This window comes from Falco cherrug, chromosome 4, assembly GCF_023634085.1.
Source record: "Falco cherrug isolate bFalChe1 chromosome 4, bFalChe1.pri, whole genome shotgun sequence".
Lineage (NCBI taxonomy): Eukaryota > Metazoa > Chordata > Aves > Falconiformes > Falconidae > Falco > Falco cherrug.
In genome coordinates this window covers 99401078-99420365 of record NC_073700.1, presented here as the reverse complement: position 1 = coordinate 99420365, position 19288 = coordinate 99401078, and the positions used below count along the sequence as shown (strand labels likewise).

The 19288-nt window shown below is 38.4% G+C and overlaps 1 protein-coding gene across 2 annotated transcripts in view; it reads left to right on the top strand.

Annotated features, from left to right (window-relative positions):
- The window catches only part of DNAJC13 (DnaJ heat shock protein family (Hsp40) member C13), a 55525-nt gene that overhangs the window by 10679 nt on the left and 25558 nt on the right, over positions 1-19288 (top strand). The window contains exons 4-27 of one of the 2 annotated variants that reach the window (XM_055708691.1): positions 412-561; positions 884-925; positions 2026-2226; positions 3324-3530; positions 3617-3712; positions 3863-3954; positions 4753-4919; positions 5019-5098; positions 5180-5349; positions 6057-6156; positions 6400-6507; positions 7066-7221; positions 7974-8030; positions 9299-9420; positions 10624-10699; positions 11721-11816; positions 11966-12109; positions 13288-13302; positions 13816-13898; positions 15025-15178; positions 17358-17461; positions 17535-17694; positions 18725-18787; positions 19107-19208. In XM_055708691.1, the coding sequence (XP_055564666.1) occupies positions 412-561; positions 884-925; positions 2026-2226; positions 3324-3530; positions 3617-3712; positions 3863-3954; positions 4753-4919; positions 5019-5098; positions 5180-5349; positions 6057-6156; positions 6400-6507; positions 7066-7221; positions 7974-8030; positions 9299-9420; positions 10624-10699; positions 11721-11816; positions 11966-12109; positions 13288-13302; positions 13816-13898; positions 15025-15178; positions 17358-17461; positions 17535-17694; positions 18725-18787; positions 19107-19208 (2745 nt within the window). The remainder of the gene's footprint in view (positions 1-411; positions 562-883; positions 926-2025; positions 2227-3323; positions 3531-3616; positions 3713-3862; positions 3955-4752; positions 4920-5018; positions 5099-5179; positions 5350-6056; positions 6157-6399; positions 6508-7065; positions 7222-7973; positions 8031-9298; positions 9421-10623; positions 10700-11720; positions 11817-11965; positions 12110-13287; positions 13303-13815; positions 13899-15024; positions 15179-17357; positions 17462-17534; positions 17695-18724; positions 18788-19106; positions 19209-19288) is intronic. The other variant, XM_055708692.1, reaches the window with a different exon arrangement.

The window sequence follows — 19288 nt, the reverse complement described above, 5'->3', positions numbered from 1 at the left end:
CTAGTCTGACAAGATCTTGGCAAAGCCAGAAGGTATGGCAGCAGTTACAAAAGTACACATAACAGAAAGCTGGTGTTGCCTTTACTAACTCTATGAATATCCAGTGGGTTTTGTACTTCTAGGCAGTTTGTCTTTATTGGCTAATAAGTAGTAGTTTGCTTCTGGGTGTGCTGTTCCGAATGAATGGGGCTAAGTTTGATCACTGTAAGGCTATGTCCCTGAAGGGAGCTGGGACGTTTATTTACTTTGCAGAGTATCAAATAGGAAGTTCAAGCTAAGGCTGTCACGTAGACTGCTAGCTATTGTCTCATTACAGTAACTCGGTTGTTATAGGTACTAAGGGGTTTTGAGTAGATGAGATGTAGCTTTAAAATTACTAACAGTATAACCTAATTACTTTCAATTGTCTAGTGGCCTTATGGAGATATCTGTAGCATTTCTCCTGTTGGAAAAGGACAAGGAACAGAATTTAGTCTCACTTTTCGCAAAGGGAGTGGAAAAAAGTCTGAAACACTTAAGTTTTCCACAGAGCACAGAACAGAACTCCTTACAGAGGCACTGGTAAGAATTTTTTTCTTGGCTATCATTACATTTTGTGGTAGCTTAATAAGTTTTCTTTCCTTATATAAAAAGTATGAAAGCAAGTTGTCTTAGGCTGTTATCTTAATGACTTGATCTAGTGTCAGTTGCAGCAACTAGTGTATGATTCTTAAATATTGAGTAAAATTAGAAATACTGAATGTATTAAACTGCAGTGGAGTGGTGAGCTTTCAAGGAGGCTTAGTTTGAGTTTCTTAAAACAGGGTCAGCTTAAACATAGACTTCCTGCATGGATTTGCTATCATATTTGCATTCACTCATGGTTAACTTTTTTAAAAAACAGAGATTCAGGACAGACTTCTCAGAAGGAAAAATCACAGGACGGGTAAGTGTCTGGCTTGTCTGCATCATGTGCAGTTTAATGAAATGATCTAAAGACCTAAACTTCTACTTTGTTCATGTATATTATGCTAAATATACTACCTAAAATAGCTGTTGTAAATTTGAATCTGAAGTCTTGCTTTGAAAAAAAAAAAGTTTGTTAAAAAACAATGGGAACCTTTTCAACAGTGGAATATTTGAGTTTTCTTCACTTGACCTGAGCCTTATGGTGGTACACTTGAATACTCTGAATGTTACTCTCAAATAAAGGGCTTTGCCTTGTGGAGCTCTTACTTGGAGAGAAGAAAGAAGAAAAACATAAGTTTTCATTATTCAATGTTTACTACTTCCAGCACTTCACTTTCTAACTAAATAGTTTTCTGTGTAGCATCTTGAACACTTGATGTGGGAATATTGTTTTCCAGGAGGATTTCTGTACGACAAATTAAAGACAAGATTGCCATTTAATGTATCTTGGTAATATGGTAACAAGCAAAGCACACAGAGCTGGACTTTATATTTGGTGTTATGTCTTCTGGTCACAGAGGATAGCACTTAATGTAACTTGAAGCATTGTATAGAATAAATCTTAATTGATCAGTCTAGTAATGTTGCTGGAATATGGGGGTCCCTTTTGCCTTGCTGTAGTTTAGAATAGATCTCTAACTTTTGGTGGTTTCATTGTCTGTATTTGTAATGGAGTATGACTGCAGGAGATGAAAAATTTGCACTGTAGTGATAGGTTTACTTTAGTTTGATTAGCTGAGTAACAGTATCTGATGCAATAGCTATTTCCTTGTCTAACCACAGCACGTGTAGTCTGAGAGTAGACAATCTGCAGTGGAAGAAACTTACTCCCTTTTGGAGTGGCTGTTTTGGGATTGCTGTTCTCACTTCAAAATGCATTGTTTAAGCGATGACTTCCTTGTCAGTTGACAGCTACTTTCCTTTGATTCATAGTGTTCTTAACATAGATAGGAGCATTAAGGAAAATGATTTAATTTTTTTGAACTTTACACCCACACTGCTTACTAGATGGGAAAAGAGCTATTGCTGTGTAGTAAAGGAGTGTGTGTAGATGTCTAAAAGTAGCTCTCTCTGCAGAGGTATAACTGCTATAAACATCACTGGAGTGATTCAAGGAAACCTGTGATTCTGGAAGTGACTCCTGGAGGTATTGACCAAATTGATCCTGCAACAAATAAAGTCCTGTGCTCCTATGACTACAGAAACATTGAAGGCTTTGTTGATATTGCTGGCTATCAGGGAGGCTTCTGTATCCTCTACGGAGGATTTAGTAGATTGGTGAGTACTAAACCAAAACGTCTTGGTATGGTGCTTAGGATGTTTAAGCTGCATGTTAAATAATGAGGATTCAGCATAATTTGAACATACAAGTATGCATGTCTTTGGAACTCAGCTGTGGAGCCTCAAGGCTTGTGGACAAGTTTTAACTAATTTCCTGTAAAAAAAGAGGTTTTAAAAACTTTTGAGAGCAATGTGTTAGGGTGTTTTTGGTTTTTTTTGCTTATTGCATGTTTAAAAACTACTGAGCATAAAATGCCTAGTTATTTATATGGGATAGTGAATAAGAAAGTAATGTGAACATGGGAGTTTCCTGACATTTCTCAAAGCTACAAAAGTGACAGGTAGTGTTGCTAATCTATTTGACTAATGGAGGGATTTTATGCAGAAATATATTGATCAATGGTGATGTTTTCTTTTTAGGCCTGTGATCTGATACTCAGCAGCTTTGCTTGGGAAATACTGTGGTGTAATGCTGGTTTCAATCTTAAAAGGGTTTCTGTGTGCTACACTGCAAGCAGCATAGTAATTCTTACAGGAATTAACTTACAGTTACCAATGTAAATACAGCTATCTCTGTCACTATGAACAAGATAGGACTGTGTTCTCTAGATCAGGGTTTCCATGTCTTACATACTGCAGCATGCTTTTCTCTTGCATAAAACTAGCAATATATAATGGATCCTCTAGATCTGTCCTAACCTTGCCTAGCCGGGCTGGATAGCAGCCCTTAGAGACAGCAGCTAGGGCTACCACTGTGGTTCCTGGCTCCTCATTCCTGCCAGGCTGTCAGGTTCTGTTGCCAGGGGTGGACAGGCAGGTCGTGCAGACCTTTAATGGCAGCAGGAGTAGCTGCTATAGATATTTTTTTTTTTTCCCCGAAAGGCAAATGTGAACTAATAGTGGATCTCTTGTGTAATAATTAGCTCCTCTCTTTATACCATGCACTTATCAAAGTCACGCCCAGCTGCTGGAAGATTGGCTGCTGTTGGGTCGATTGTCTGCTGTAGGGTATATAGTGGAGGATTATTTATGGAACTGACTTCTTGAGCTATACCATATTTTTCACCTGCTTTTTTTCTTGTCAAAATTTGCAGCACCTGTTTGCATCTGAGCAGAGGGAGGAAATTATCAAAAGTGCAATAGAGCATGCTGGCAACTTCATAGGTATCTCTCTGCGGATAAGGAAAGAATCCCTAGAATTTGAGCAGTACTTGAATCTACGCTTTGGAAAATACAGCAATGATGAATCTGTAACATCTTTAGCAGAGTTTGTTGTTCAAAAAATAACACCTAGACACTTGGTAAGGGTATTGAACTAGACCTACTTGGTTCCTCTTAGGAAAGAGAGTACTTAGCACTTAACATGCCTTTTTTTTTCTTCTTTAAGGAACCTGTGAAAAGAGTACTAGCTCTTACAGAAGCTTGCTTAGTTGAGCGGGATCCAGCTACTTATAACATTGCAACTTTGAAACCTTTATGTGAGGTAAGGAGCAGCCTTTCTTTTACAGTTTCTATTGGAAGAAGTGGTACTAAGATGATAATAGTAGGCATTTGATAGTATACATAAGATGGCCTTAATTTGTAGGCTAGATAAATAACTCCACTTTGTGTGACCCTTATTTCTTACTTTTAGGTATTTGCAATAGTATGCGACTATGAAAATCCTCAGCTTTTTACCATTGAATTTATCAAAGGACAAATTCGGAAATACTCTTCAACAGAAAGGTAACTGGAGCTCCTGTGGGTTATAAATTCAGATGGAAGTTGGCATTGTAGTACTTCTGTTTTCTCAGCTTCCATAAACTCTGACCCTTGTAAGTGTTAACTCAAAGCCTTGCTATTCTAGTGGTCTGCTACTTAAAAATCAAGATTTGTAGGGATCTAAATCTCTTCGATTTACCTTCATCCCAACTTAAGGAAATCCATCCAGAAGTTTTCTGATGAATATGTAAGGGTGTTGAACAGTTAGATGCAGCCCATTTCTCCTAAGCAGTGTTGTTCTGTGTATGTTGAACTTGGTTAAGCAGTATATCTGACACAAGGAAAGAAAGCACAATGTAGGTGATACAGAAATGTGAAGGCTGTAAATCCTTTGAGCTGTGCTGTCTGCTTGGGATAGCCTTAGTTGATTCTATTTAAAACAACCAACTGAATAGTCCCTGAGTGCACTTGCAGTTGTAACATAGTCTAATCCTGCCAAGTGAGGTTTTGCAGAAGGCAGAGGGATGAAGTGGCTTGCAACATTTGTAACTCATTAACAGATAATCTAGAGTTGATCCCTTTAGTGGAAGGCTGCAGCTGGCTATACTGGGTGTAAGGCAGCTCTAGTCTTACAGTGACTAAAGGAATGCTTGAAAGTTAATGATTTCTTCCAGAGGTGTAGCTATTTGCACTAGTGTTGGTAAGAGATTCAAAGCATTGCTGTCTTTCGTTCTATATTTGAATTTTTTTTTGCCTGTTTTTCTTACCTTGATTCTCTGGCATTGCTTTAAATTGTATTTATATTTCCTTCTCCCAACCTAGAGATTCTCTCCTGGCTAGCTTGTTAGATGGAGTGAGAGCTTCTGGTAATAGAGATGTTTGTGTGAAAATGACCTCCACACACAAAGGCCAGCGCTGGGGATTACTTAGTATGCCTGTAGATGAAGAAGTAGAGAGCCTTCATCTGAGGTTTTTGGCTGCTCCTCCAAGTAAGCTAACGCATATTACCTGGTTTTATAGTACTCTTTAAAGCATCCAGATATTTAGTCAGGTACTGTGCACTTAACTTCTATTATGTCTTCTTCCAGATGGTAACTTTGCAGATGCTGTGTTCAGGTTCAATGCTAACATTTCATACAGCGGGGTACTACATGCAGTTACACAAGATGTAAGAATAAGTCCTGTGTCCATCCTCTTAAGATGTTGTTAATCCATAAAGGTATTAATAATTGTTATTTCTTAACCCCAGGGTCTGTTCTCAGAAAACAAGGAGAAACTAATTAATAATGCCATAACAGCATTGCTTTCACAAGAGGGAGATATTGCAGCATCTAATGCAGAGCTTGAAAGCCAATTCCAAGCAGTAAGACGACTAGTGGCTTCAAAAGCGGGCTTCCTTGCCTTTACTCAGCTTCCAAAGTAAGTGAGAAGTCTCTTCAAGCTTGGAAGTAGTAGGTGAAAACAACTCTTACGCTTTTGATGTCTTATTTTTAAAACTGAGAGTTGGGAGTTAAGCCTCACTTTTGAAAAAGCCTAGAAGAATCTGTACATGTTTGTTTGCTTCTAGTAGTATGAGGCTGTCATCAGGCTTTAACACAAGTTGAAAATCCCAAATGATCATTAGTATGTAAAGCTATCCTTTGCTGCATACTCTCTGCCTTGAGTCAAAAATGGTTTAATGTTTTTCCTAGTGGAAAAACTTCTAAAATGCACCTTCATCTGTCCTTGAAGTAGGTGGTTCTTCATTCTTAAAGAATGTTGATGCCATTACTATCTTGAGTTCAATGCAAGATAAAACGTGATGTTAGGAAGCAGACTTGTACTCCTACAGTAAGTACAGGCTACTTGGAGTTTGTGTCTTAACTGGACGACATAAGAAAGCAGAAAAATTGCTCACTATCACATAACTACAGAAATATCTTTGTTTTGGTGAGCATGCTCTTTGCACGTTGTTAACAGTGAAGTCAATATTAGTGTTTTCCTACCAAGGAATCTCATATATATGTAGATGTCAAGGTCCTGGCTTGCCAAATGCAGTGGGAGCAGGTCAGTTTTGGTCTTGGTTGGACTTTTATCTTAAAACTAAGATTTCTGTTTCCTCTAATTTTTTCCTTTCCTTTCAAAAGATTTCGAGAACGATTAGGAGTGAAGGTTGTGAAAGCCCTCAAAAGGAACAATGATGGAGTAACTCATGCCTCTATTGACATGCTTTGTGCTCTTATGTGTGTAAGTATTAAATTGCAGATTCTGCAACTTTGGGATGAACTTCAATCTACTGAAAGATGTAGAAGCAGGGACTGTCTTTCAACTTGCAGTGTGCTCAGACATGAAATAACCTATGGTACAGTGATTTCCTACTGAATTTTAAGTAGGATGTGCTTTTTATGGGTTCAGAGCGTGGCTTTTGGACTACGGCTGTTATGAGCTCAGGGTTGAAATGTGACTACATACTGAATACTTTTTTTACAGCCCATGCATGATGACTATGACTTGAGGCAGGAGCAGCTGAACAAAGCTTCCCTTCTTTCTTCAAAGAAGTTTCTAGAAAACCTCCTGGAGAAATTCAATTCCCATGTGGTAAGTCAAATTTTGAAAACAGCTTCAAGTGCTTTTCCAAATTGCTATGGAAACACTGCTGTCATACTTGGATATATCATTGAATGTATTTGTACCTGTAATTGAAGTGCAGAAAATAGAGCTGTGTCTGGCACTGAGGTTTGTTCTAAACACCTTTGGATCTTGACAGGTTAGAATGTAGCTGTCTATGCTGCAGAACGTGTCATGCAACAAAAGTTGTCATGTTTAACATGGAAACTGGGTCCTTTTAGCCAAAAGGATAGTGTAAACTGGTACTTAGGGGATTAAAACCAGAAAAAGTAATTTGCAGCACACTGATATATGAGGTCTCCAATATATATAGTCTCCAATATGCTCTAGGAGCCAGTACTTTACCAGAGTATTGCCATACTCAGAGTAATGGCATATTGTAAACTTGTAATTTTTCTTTGCAGAGTATTTTGTGGTATTACAGGGAAGAGCACCTTCAGCATCATGAGTACTGAATAAAACTTACATGAATACTGTTGGGCAGGAGAGAACACTATCTGTATTACATACCTGTCTTCCTAATTTCAGGATCATGGGACAGGTGCCCTAGTAATTAGTTCGCTTCTGGACTTCCTGACATTTGCCCTATGTGCTCCATATAGTGAGACTACTGAGGGGCAGCAGTTTGACATGTTGTTGGAAATGGTGGCATCTAATGGAAGAACGCTATTTAAGCTCTTTCAGGTAAGATTTCATAATTTGTTATTATTCTTAGAGGCCTTAGGTAGTCAGCGAGCATGAACTTGCTTGTTCTCCTGAATGACAAATTTGTCTACTGTTCAGCTGGTTAATGTGTGTAAACCTTTTCTACCTTGGTCAGTTTTTTAGTGACCTGTTGCCTTATCTTCATATATCAGATTGAGGTGGTTATTCTATAGTGAATGATATGCCAAATTGTAGAATAGACTGCCTAAGACTTGTTCCTAGAAACATTTTAAAGTACCAGTTAAATATTAAGCTAGATTGAGCAGATGCACAGATTTTTCTCTCATTGGGAGCATTTGCCGCCTTTTAATTTCTTTCACAGTAAATGAGAGTTGAAAGGGTTGCAAAACAAGAGTAACATCCTCTTCATTAGTAAACCTGTAAGAATTCTAGGATTTTTAGCTAAAATGCAAATGCTAATTTTCTCTAAAAACGGTAAGCTCCTTGTTCCGAATCAGCTTGTCAGTTTTCCCAGCATTATACCAGCTTCTTTGGTATATACTGCTGTTCAGTGCCAAGAAGTCGATCTGATAGTCGCATGAGAGATTCTTGTTGATAGGCATACTGTAGGAGCTCTTCCTGGTGCTAGCTTTCACAAAACTGGAATACTAACCTTTTGCCCAAAACTGGAGGTAGAACAGCTGTGTAAATGCATTAAGGAAACTGAATCACAGATGATCTAATCCTCAGATTTTGCACTTGGGTAACTATTTGTCAATGTTCTATTTTAGCACCCTTCCATGGCAATTGTCAAAGGAGCAGGTTTAGTAATGAAGGCAATAATAGAGGTGAGACTTTATCAGTGTTATCTGGGCTAGCCTATTAAAATATGTATTGTCTATTTCAGACCTGCAGTTACTTACCAGAAGTTGTTTGTTATATTAGCTTCTTGCAGGGGGTTGGGGGGAGGAACAGAACACTGGCTTAATTGTGTGTGGTTTAATACAGCAATTTGCTTTATCTTCCACTTGGGGGTTTGGAAGGCATGTGAGTTGGGACATTAGGTAGTGTGTGTTTTCATACTGCAGTCAAGAGGTGGCTGTTGGTGTTGTATGTAGCTCAGTCACATGCTTCAGAGCCACCAGACTTCTCCTGCATGTTAAAGAGGGTCTCTTGAGGAGAGGCCGTATTTCCTGGGATGCATTGCCAGACAGAATGGGACTGGAATTAACAGGTGGTACAGTCCCAGAGCAGACGAGTGATGTCAGTGCCTGTTCTTGCTCTTTCTGCTTCAGCAAAGGATGATTTGGCTTTGTTAGTTTTCATACCACACGATCTATGGGCTAAGTCCATACTACTTAAGGGCTGCTCATGATTGTTGCAGGGTGACCTTGCTAACTGACTCTTGACACTTCCTGTGTTGAAATTCAGGGCTTAACTTAGTGCCTCATTGTGTATCACAATGGCTCATGCATTTGAAATGCATCTAGTACTTTCTTGGAATGGAAGTGAATGAACACTTGAAATAGAGGTATCATAAATCTTCAAGTTTCCATTGATATAACTGATAATGTTAGCTAAAAGTTTCTATGCTGTTTAACACCTGTCACTTGAACTATGGTGGGCCATGGGCAAGTAAAAACGCAGGGAAAGCTTTTTCTTAATTACTTATTGCAACTAATGTATCTCAACTGAGTGACAATCTTATCCATGTGGCTGTTTAAACAGTTATTCTTAAATGGTTACACTTGACAAGCAACAAGCAGTTACTTGTGGCTGTCGTTCTCTGCAATTGCAAATTAGGGTTAAACAGTATAGAAGTGGTACTTGTAAATGTACAACCAACCTCCTGATCTGTGATGAGAGGCTTACGTCTTATCCTGTCCAATTACTGTCCTCAGATATAACTACAGATTGTCAGGTCTGTGGCTTTACTACAACTTTGATCAGTTGCTGTTCAGAACTGGCACTTAAAGCGTGTCATACTATAGTGTCTGGCTTTTGGATATTAGCTGATATAACTGATAGTCAGGAAGGCCTTGGAACTGTAGGCTTAAGGTAAAAGCAGCTTAACTAAGATTCTTTCTTTAGTAATCATCTTGCCCTGTTTCCAAAGGAAGGAGACAAAGAGATTGCTACCAAAATGCAAGATCTTGCCCTCAGTGAAGGTGCCTTACCTCGTCATTTGCACACTGCTATGTTTACAATAAGCACAGATCAGAGGATGCTTACAAATAGGTATGTCTGTGTCACTTGCTATATCATGTTTAAAAAGTCTTAAGTAATGGCCTAGCTAATGTTAGAAACATCAGGAGATCAGGGAAGAAATCCTGAAGTTCTTCAGGAAAATACTTTTTTCAGCAGCTGGTATGTTTAAGGAGAGCAAGCTTCAGCTGAGACTGCAGCCACTTAATAAATGTTTGATTTTTTTTTTTAAATTACTTTTTTCCAGAATGGGACATGGGTTGGTTATTCGTTAAAGGCTCAAGTTTAGTTTTTTATTCTTGTCTGAAAACATTCAGGGAAAGAAAAGGCAAGTAGAATGTCTGGAACGTGTATAAAGGTTTAACTTGTATTTTACAACTGTATAAATCCTGGTTTGCACACCTTTGGCATCTTGCATGCACTTAGACTCATTCAACCTGCCAGAGAGAAGTCTCCTCGTGCAGAAATCATTCCCTGAATTTAGCAGTCTGTAAAACTTGCGTTTTGGTAGCGGGCCTGAGGGTATACTGGGGAGGATGAGTGATAATTCAATTATTTCCACTGAAATACAAGATTATAGAAGGTCTGGGTGCATGTTCCTGAAGTGCCTAAAGAGTTGCAAAGCAATGTAGTGGCAAATGGAACTTGTTGCCTCTGTCGTCCAAGGGGGAGCTAGTGTGAAGCCTTCTGTCATACTAGTTCTGTTTGGAGCTACTACTTATGAGCTGTTTGTAAGCAATGCTTCAGTTCAGTGTAGTAGAACTGTAGTGACAAATTCTGGCAAAAAATGTCAGTTGGTGTAGAAGGCAGGCTCCCAAAGAGGTTTTCATGGCCAATAATGGGTGTTAAGAGCTTCAAGTAGGGCAGTTAACAGTTCTTGATGGCTTCTAGACCCTTTAACCTTAACTTAAGATTCACTGGATAAACTTTCATTTGATTATTTGATGATTATTTTCTGCTCTATTGCTCAAGTGTTCTTTTGAGGTCTAGATCAAAAAGCATGTACTGCTACTGTTCCACTAACTTCACTGGAACTTCCTAAGGGCAACACTGTAAAGCATGCTAAGCATATACTTGAACTGGAACAACATAATGCTTTTTGCTCTTACTCACTCAAGAGCATGAAGCTCTTGCTCATCTTCATTTCACCAGCATGGTAAGGGTGTCAGTTTAGTGGTTTAACAAGCTGTTTAAAATACTAACCTGCAGTTTATTGATTTCAATGGCTTTTTTCAGGCAGTTAAGTAGACATTTGGTTGGCCTCTGGACAGCTGAGAACAAAACTGCTATGAATTTGTTGAAACGTATTTTGGTGAGTAAAAATGTGATACAGAGTAGGGAAAGAATAAAATTGGAGAGCCTGCAGTACTGGGAAACTTGGGGTAGTCTATATAGTAACACTAACCCCTTTTCCATCCAAGGGGGAAGGCTAGCCTGGAAAATCACCAGGTTGGCATCTGCTGTTTAAAGGATGCTGATGGCTAGTAGAAAACATCTTGAATTCTTAAAGTACTCTGTTACTTTCCTGCTACTTTGAAAAATAGTGTACGACACAAAACTTAAAAATAAGGTGTCTGATTGCTTTTTTTTGTTAAAAGGAAAAAAATGTGGGAGACATAATAAACATGATTTTTTACTGGCACTAAGCATTAGAAACTTAAGGCCACAGTTCTGTCTCCACTTCCATGCTTGTCCAACTGCTTATATTGTAGTTAAATTTATATATTGGCTGATAGTTCTTATGTTCTTTCACCCTTACAGCCTCCTGAAAGATTCTTGCTTAAGTTACTTGAGTGAAACTAGCTCAGATAGTGTTGTAAGGATTTGTTAAATCTGGAGAAATACCAACTTTTACATTAAAAATGGTAGTTCACTTTTAGCAGAGCGAACTGGCCTGATATTGGTTACTATCTTCTGGAAGGCTTAGTAAAATGAAACTATCTCATCTCTAATGTCACATGCAACATTCGGTCCATATCAGATATGGACAGATTCTAGTACTACAGTATTCATCCCTCTCAATGTTGTTGTGGGATCAACTCTTCTCCCTGCAGTCCTTAGCTTCATTAAGTACTCCTTTAAGAAATGGGATATAGGCAAGAGCTCTGCTGTATGGAAGCTAATCATGTACCTCTGTTGAAGGGTTCTTTCGAGTATGGTGACATTTCACAGATAAAAGCAAAAAGCTGCGGTGGCTTTATATACTTGCTTTAGAGTAGAATATAAATTCTTTTTTGAAATCGCTAATTTAAAGAAATGAACTTGTTATGTAATATGATGTTTTCTGTTCAATTAACCACATGTGTGTTTACGCTGGTTTTAAATGTTTCTAGCCACCAGGTTTGCTGGCATACCTTGACAGTGCTGATCCTGTTCCTGAAAAAGATGCTGATAGGATGCATGTTAGAGATAACTTAAAAATTGCAAGTGTGAGTAAATGCCGCTGTCTTACCTCTTCCATTGTACAGATGCACAGTTTTAGTGACTTTTCTAAAAACAGATACTTAACTGTTGCATTGACCTGCATCCAACATGATAGACCTGCAACTGCAAATAACTGATAAGATCTGTTCTGCAGGATCAGTATGGCAAGTTTAATAAAGTACCGGAGTGGCAGAGACTGGCTGGAAAAGCTGCAAAGGAAGTTGAGAAATTTGCCAAAGAGAAGGTGGATCTAGTCTTGATGCACTGGAGAGACAGAATGGGCATAGCTCAAAAAGAGGTAAAAGTATTTGGAACTTTGTTACAGCAACTTGACTAAGTGTAGAGAGGAACACCTACAAGTCCCATGAAATCAGAGGCAAGTTTGACAATAATAAAGTGTAGAAATGTGAAAAACTTCATAGTTCTGCTTCCTTTTCGCAAACTCTCTACCTCTTACCACTCTTCATCTTGAGTTAGAAATGAATTCCAGGGAGGATGTAAAGCAGGCAAATGGATTCCTTCAGTATATGCATTAACCTTTTGCTTGTTCTTGGTTTAGCCAACCTTATCAAACTGGACTGCAGCTTATGTGTATTTCTTCCAAGATAATTATACAGGAGAATAGTAAATTCCTTGAAATGTGGCAAAACCAGTTTTTAAACTACATCTGGAAGAAACTATGAATGCTCTTTGCATCCAAAATTACGTACTTTGTGCTAGCTCGATTTTTAGCTATGGAACGTGCTTGAAGAAGCTTAGTATTACCTTTAATATAGGTCTCTCAGTACTTAAATTGCAACATAAGACTATACATGAAACCACGGTTAAGACAGGAGTGATAAGTGACTGGTTTGATCTGATATTATAATAGGATAGCCCAAGCACTGCTTGAGTTCTTACTGTTGGTCTCCTTTTTCTTCTGATTTTATTGTTGTGTTCAGTTTGACAAACTTTTTGCATTATGAGCTGTTTACCTTCAGGCTTAGTCAGGAGACTAAAAGTTGTTTTGTGTGTTCTGGAAATGAAACTATTATATATGCAAGGAAGGATGAAAAGAGCAATGCAAGGGTGTTGGAAATGTCTGTCTTTGTGCTTGATCTGATGTAGCAATAAGCTTTAATTTAAGGAAACGTGAACTTGGTAAAATCTAGCTCAAGTTTGTAGCCTGTGGTGCAGGATATTGACAGGTAGTATTTCTGGAATAACAATGAACTAGGTTCAAAACAAAATATTAATGGAGAAATGGAGAAAACGGTGGAAGAGCAGATTGCACTTTAAATATCTTGTCTAAATACTGAGTTTAAACAATCATTTTTCTGTCTGGAGTTCTGAGCTGTTTAATTTCAGAGTAAATGTATGCAAGTGTAGCTTGGAAAAAATAGTAGCAAGTTTGGTATTAACACTTTGAATTACTTCAGTGGCTGTGGCTTGTTAAACGTACCTTTTCTTTTTCTTCCAACTCTCAATCACAATCAGGACAGAAACAATATGGTGAGTCTGTATTCTCTGCCACTTGTGTGCATTATGTTGCTTAGACTTCTGCTTGCATGTGGTACCTTATGTAGAGTATAACACTGATTTTCATGCTTGATCATACTAGGGAACCTTTCGGTGGCCAAGTCAGGTTTGTGACTAATTTCTGCGACTTGATCTATGGCTAGTTCCTTTCAAGAGCAAAGCATTCTTGTTTTGTGGGATTCCCCTCTTCCATCAGCTTTGGAGCTGATGAGTGCTTATGGTATTGGGAACTAAGTTTTCCTCAGGGATAACTTGCTTCTAAATTAATGACTTGTTAAACAGCTGAAAGTTTCTCTGGCATGATTTAACTTGGCATAAATAACACTTGTGAAAGTGTATTGCTACTACTTGCTAGAAGGGAGACCACCTTAATGAGGCTTAACTTAGTGTGGCTTTTGAAGCAGTAAAAAGCTCCAGCTTTTTATTTTAAAAGGGGAAAATGGGGAATATGTTTCTACTGTCTTCCTAAATTTGGCTCTTTTGCAGAACATTATTCAAAAGCCAGTGATATTAAGGAAACGACGCCAAAGGATAAAAATAGAAGCAAACTGGGATCTCTTCTATTACAGGTAAAATATTAAGATTAATGTGGTTGATGGGGTTATGATTTTTGTTAGTATCTTCTGAGTTGCTGTGGCTTGATTCCAATTTCTGCCTGCCTTGAAACAATGCAAGTGCTTCATAATAGGAACTTGGGAAAAAATAAATCCTAAGGTGTTCTTAAGGATTTAGCTTGTGTTTAGGAAAGGGGGGGGATTTGGAAATTTTCTCAAATGTTATCAAAATACATCCTTTTTTCCCTTGACTCAAAAGGAAGAGTGAATAAGAAACTACAGGTGCAGATCTGCATGATGTTGGAGGCTAAGCAAAGTAGCACTGAAAATTATTGTAGTGTGTTGGTGCATCAACCTGTAAGCTACTAAATGCAGCTGGCTTGCCTGTGAGTTCTTACAACTGTCAAAGTTTACAACTTACAACTGTAAGTTTCCATTTGAAAAAAGTTACTATCGCTTTACTTTGGTTAGGTGTCTTAAGGTAAATGGACTAATTAAAGCTTGACTATTCAACAAACTCTGAAAGGAAGCTTGAGGAAATTCCTTGAACTTCAGCTGTTCGATTTGGTGCTTAACGTTTCTAAAGGTCAAATACAGTCCATTCTGCACAAGTGTTGTAAGAAAGGAAGACTTGCACGTTCCTAAACTTCCAGTATTAAAGTGCTGCTCTCAGCCACTCTGTGGATCCAAAGGCTGTTTTGTAACTTCTACTGAAGATTGTCCACTGGCTGTCTTGTGACACTTGAGATGTCAAATTCTATTTTTTCCTGTATGAACTACTTTTTTTGTTGAAAGCATACGCATGGTATGGGCCTGTCTGCTGCCCTGGGTTATTGTGCCCTTGAGGCCCTTACTGGCAGATATAACAAATAGCTTGCATGTCTCCTGGTCATAAACTGTATGCAGATAACAAATTGAGCTAAAAGGGATGACAACAGGCATACTTTAATCTAGGCTGACCTCCATGGCTGGAAATACTATACAAGTGAACAACCATAATTACGTAACAAACTAGAGACCACTACTCAGTGCCTTCTAATAAAGGTCCACTAATGAGAATATTCTGTAGCTTGCCAGCTGAGTCTTGTCTGCCTTTCAGAAAATGTTTTGAGGGGTTTAAGCTATGTAACTCCCTTCTTAGATTTCTTCAGGATCATGCTAGATCGAACTTGATTTGGAACTTCAAAACACGGGAAGAACTGAGAGATACTCTTGAGTCTGAGATGAGAGCATTTAATATCGACAGAGAACTTGGTAGTGCTAATGTTATCTCATGGAACCATCAGGAGTTTGAGGTAAATGACCCACTGTAGGAAAAACTGCATATGTAAAATGTCTAGTTCAAATGTCACTTTTCTGTCCCTTAACTACATGAGTGAATCTTGTGTTGACAATAATGGACTGCAAGCTAGGGTTCTTTAGGGAACAAACTGCTAAAGCTTGAGGCTGTGAACAGGTACTGTTGTCCAGTGTCACTCTGCAAAACTGAACTCTCTTCAGCTGACATGACACTGTGGAAATTAAACATTGATCAGAACCCTTGATACATTCTTTGTATTAAGATAAAAAGAGAAGTTGGGTTTACGTTGTTGTCAGGGTAAGTCATACTTGTTCTTGAATTGTGTTTTATGAGACTTGTTTTTGTTAGTTCCACAAGTCACTTCCCGATAACAAGTTCATTGTCTTTATTTCCGTCATGTCTCAGTGATCATAAGGCTGTCAAATATTGGGTTGCCAAACCACGAATAGATTATGTGGCTAAAACAATGCTGCTCTGTAGATTACTGATTGAGGATTCTGTTTTCACATTCTAGGAACAGCAGTATCTAAAGTCAGAGTAGCCTTCCAGGCTTCTGCAAAACAATTGGTATGGTCCCAATTGGCTTTCTCAAAACAACTTGCAAGATATTTGAGTGATATGCTGATAAGAGCAGAGTACAGGAAAGGTTTATCTCCAGTATTGTTATGGTTCCACACAGTTTTAATTAATGTGTAATGCTAAAGCAAAGCAAGCCCACGCTTGAATTCAACTGTTAAGGTATTCTTAGGTGTTACTAAATCCCACCCTTGTCACAGTACAGCTTTCTAGCTGAAACTTGAGCAGAGGAATAGTAGTGAAATGAGTAAACTGCTGCTTTTGCTGAATTTTCAGTTGACTGGCAAATTGAAGAATTACAAGACATGGGGTTAATGCTTTAGGAGAAAACTACTTTATTGTAATCAGCTGTGTCTCAGCTACAGATTACTACTTACTTGATGCAGTAATTAGCTAAATTTGAGTTTGGATTAGTGTTTTTTGCACTGGCATCTATCTTTCAAAGTCGTCTTTAGGTATGGGTCAGGCCTGTACAGAACTTCTGGGCACCACAGTGTCTGCTCTGTCTCTGTACTTTAGAGATGCTAAGTGGCATGAAATCAAAAGTACAGATTTGAAACTCAGTAATGTGGGCTTCTCACCTGCACTTTGCAATGCTCTGTGACTTATACTGCTGGGATCTGTCACTAGGATTCTTGGAGTTACAGCCCAGGATACTTTGGGACTGATTTGAGGGACCTTCTGTCATCTGGGCTTTGGGCAGCTGCTGTCTCAAAGATTTGCTTTTAAATATTTTAAACGAATACTTTATCAGGCTATGCTGTAAGTATTTGAACTATGTAGTGTGGTGACAAAGGCTTCACTGTCAGCTGTGGAACCTGTCACTTTGCCAAGTGGGATGGTAGCTTGAGATTGGTCTGAAAGTATACTGGTTAGTGGGGATATCTTTGTATTGTGTGCTGTGGTCAAATCTGTAGGTAACTTACGTGGCCTCATGACAGCGGCCTGCAAACTAGAGATAAGAAAACAAACTGTGAAGTGTGGCTTTTGTGCTGTTAGAGGTACCTCTAAATGAGTTGTTTGCCAAATGCTTAAAACCACTGGGCACTGAGGCATGCGGTTAAATCTAATGTAGTTGCTCTGAAGTTAATGATGGCTCTCATTGTGCAAATTCACTTCAGTTTCTTGGTGTGTATGTACTGATGCCTCTAGGCTTTAATTACACAGTGTAATAGCAAGTGTAACTAGTAATTAAGTCATGCTTGTGTTTCATGCTTGTAGTAACTTTGAGTGGAGTACCTTGCAATGGAATAACTACTTATTAAAGTGTGAGTCACTGAATACACCGTGTATTATCCAAGTGTAGTTTGTAAAACCAGCTGTCGTTAGAAGTAAGTTAGTTAAAGGCTGGAAGCCGAGATTTCAGAAAGATGAGAATTACTTCGTTCCGGGGACCAACAATAGTTTATGGCATGCATTTTATAGAGGTGTGTTTCTTTAACAGCAAACTTGCAGATTTCAGTCTTCCTCAAACAGTAGAAGGGGTTGCTAACCTTGCTGAGTTTATGGATGCAAGGAAGTACAGTGATGTTGTGCAAACAAGAGCTTAATGAAGGAGAAACAATATTTACTATTAAATAACTTGTTCTGTGTTACAGGTAAAATATGAGTGCCTTTCTGAGGAAATAAAAATAGGAGATTATTATCTAAGATTGCTACTAGAAGAAGATGAAACTGAAGAGAGTGGAGCAATCAAAAAATCGTGAGACATTATTAAAATCTATCTCATTCCCAAGGTTCCAGTTTTCTTCTCTAAACTCTCATCTCTTTCTTAGTTATGAATTCTTCAATGAACTCTACCATCGTTTCTTGCTTACCCCAAAAGTAAATATGAAGTGCTTATGTCTGCAAGCATTGGCAATTGTTTATGGAAGATGTCATGAAGAAATAGGACCATTTTCTGATACTAAATACATTGTTGGCATGTTAGAAAGGGTAAGAATTATTTAAAATTACTTGATATGGTAGTTAACATACTGCTAGTCCAACATCTTTAGATCCTTCTGGTTGCTGTGAAACACAGGTTTTACTTTTACATGATTGAAGCTGCAGAATAAATATTTTTCCATGCTGTCACCAAGTGTTCCTAGTATCTCCCCTTAATTAAGTTGAAGTTTTACTAAAAAAATTGCTGATCTTAAAGGTATTTCAAAGTAATGTCTAGATCTGGATTTTGTTGACCTTAACAGCTTTTTGGGTTGTACAGTAATAGTATGAAAGAACATTGTGGTATTAATCTTGTGCTTTTGAAAAATGCAGAAGTATAAAGTTTTTTTTAAGAGAACCTTGTTCCATGTCACATTATTTCAAAATACTGATTTCAAGAGCAGTAGCAACAGCCCCAGACCTAATGAAATGGTAGCCTTGGGTGGGCACATGTGATGGATTAGATTTTTGGTGGTAACTGCTTTTGCCTATTAAGTGTCTGCTAAGTTTTGTCTGACAACTGATACAGCTTGCAAAAATACATTTCCAGGCAGTCTGAAGAAGGGATTCTTCATGCACATCAATATGGGTTTTAGATATGGCTGTTGTAAGTGAAGCTGAACCCATGCAGTCTCTTGTTATTTTGCCTCCAGTCTTGATCGTCTCACCAGGGACGTATCATCAATGACGCATTCAGTCTGCTGGCTGAAAGCATTCTCTTTTTCTCTCGTATTTGTGTGAACTGGGTCACTGGGGGATTCAAACACTCACCCTTTAGAGCAATAGACTTGGCAGAAAAGTAAGTTTTAAGTGTCAGACCCAGAGCAACAAAGGGGATAGGGAGTAATGAGGGTTTTCCTTCTCAGTGGCAGAAAGCTACATTTATTAGCTGTGCATGAAACTGGACACTTAATAGTCTGCAGTTTTATCTGGGGCATGAAAAAAGTAAATGAGTCTTTACAGGGTCAACTCAGTTGACTTTTGAAGGTAACTTCTAATACACTATCAAATACTAATCTGTTCTCTTCTGCTGCAACAGTGCACTGACAGACTTGAGCGGGACAGATTGATACTGTTTCTCAACAAGCTGATCCTTAATAAGGTAAGGTGGACATGCACCCATAACAGTAGTTGATCAGTCTTTCCGCTGTATAAAATGGCTTGAACTAGTCTTTCAGGGTTAAATTGAGCAAAAATTCAAGTCTTGAGAAGGTCTTAAAAACAATGTTAGATACGGCTCTCTGGGATGTGGTGGCAGTTACTCACTGGTGAGGAAACTGAAGGAAACACGTAGATACTGTGGTGATGCTACCATTCTAGTTACTTTAGAGAATGACTTGACTTTTCTTATAGACTGTTCAGTACTTGTAATAACTTTTATCTAGAAAATGCTTGTGTTAATGCAGTTTATCCATTGACAGAAAAATGTGAAGGACCTTATGGATTCAAATGGTATTAGAATCCTTGTAGATCTGCTTACTCTGGCACATCTTCACACGAGCAGAGCTACGGTTCCTCTGCAGGTATGTAGCCTCTGTTTATTACTACAAGTGTTCCTTTGCTAAAAGGACAATTCTTAACAAAAAATATGAAACAATGTCCT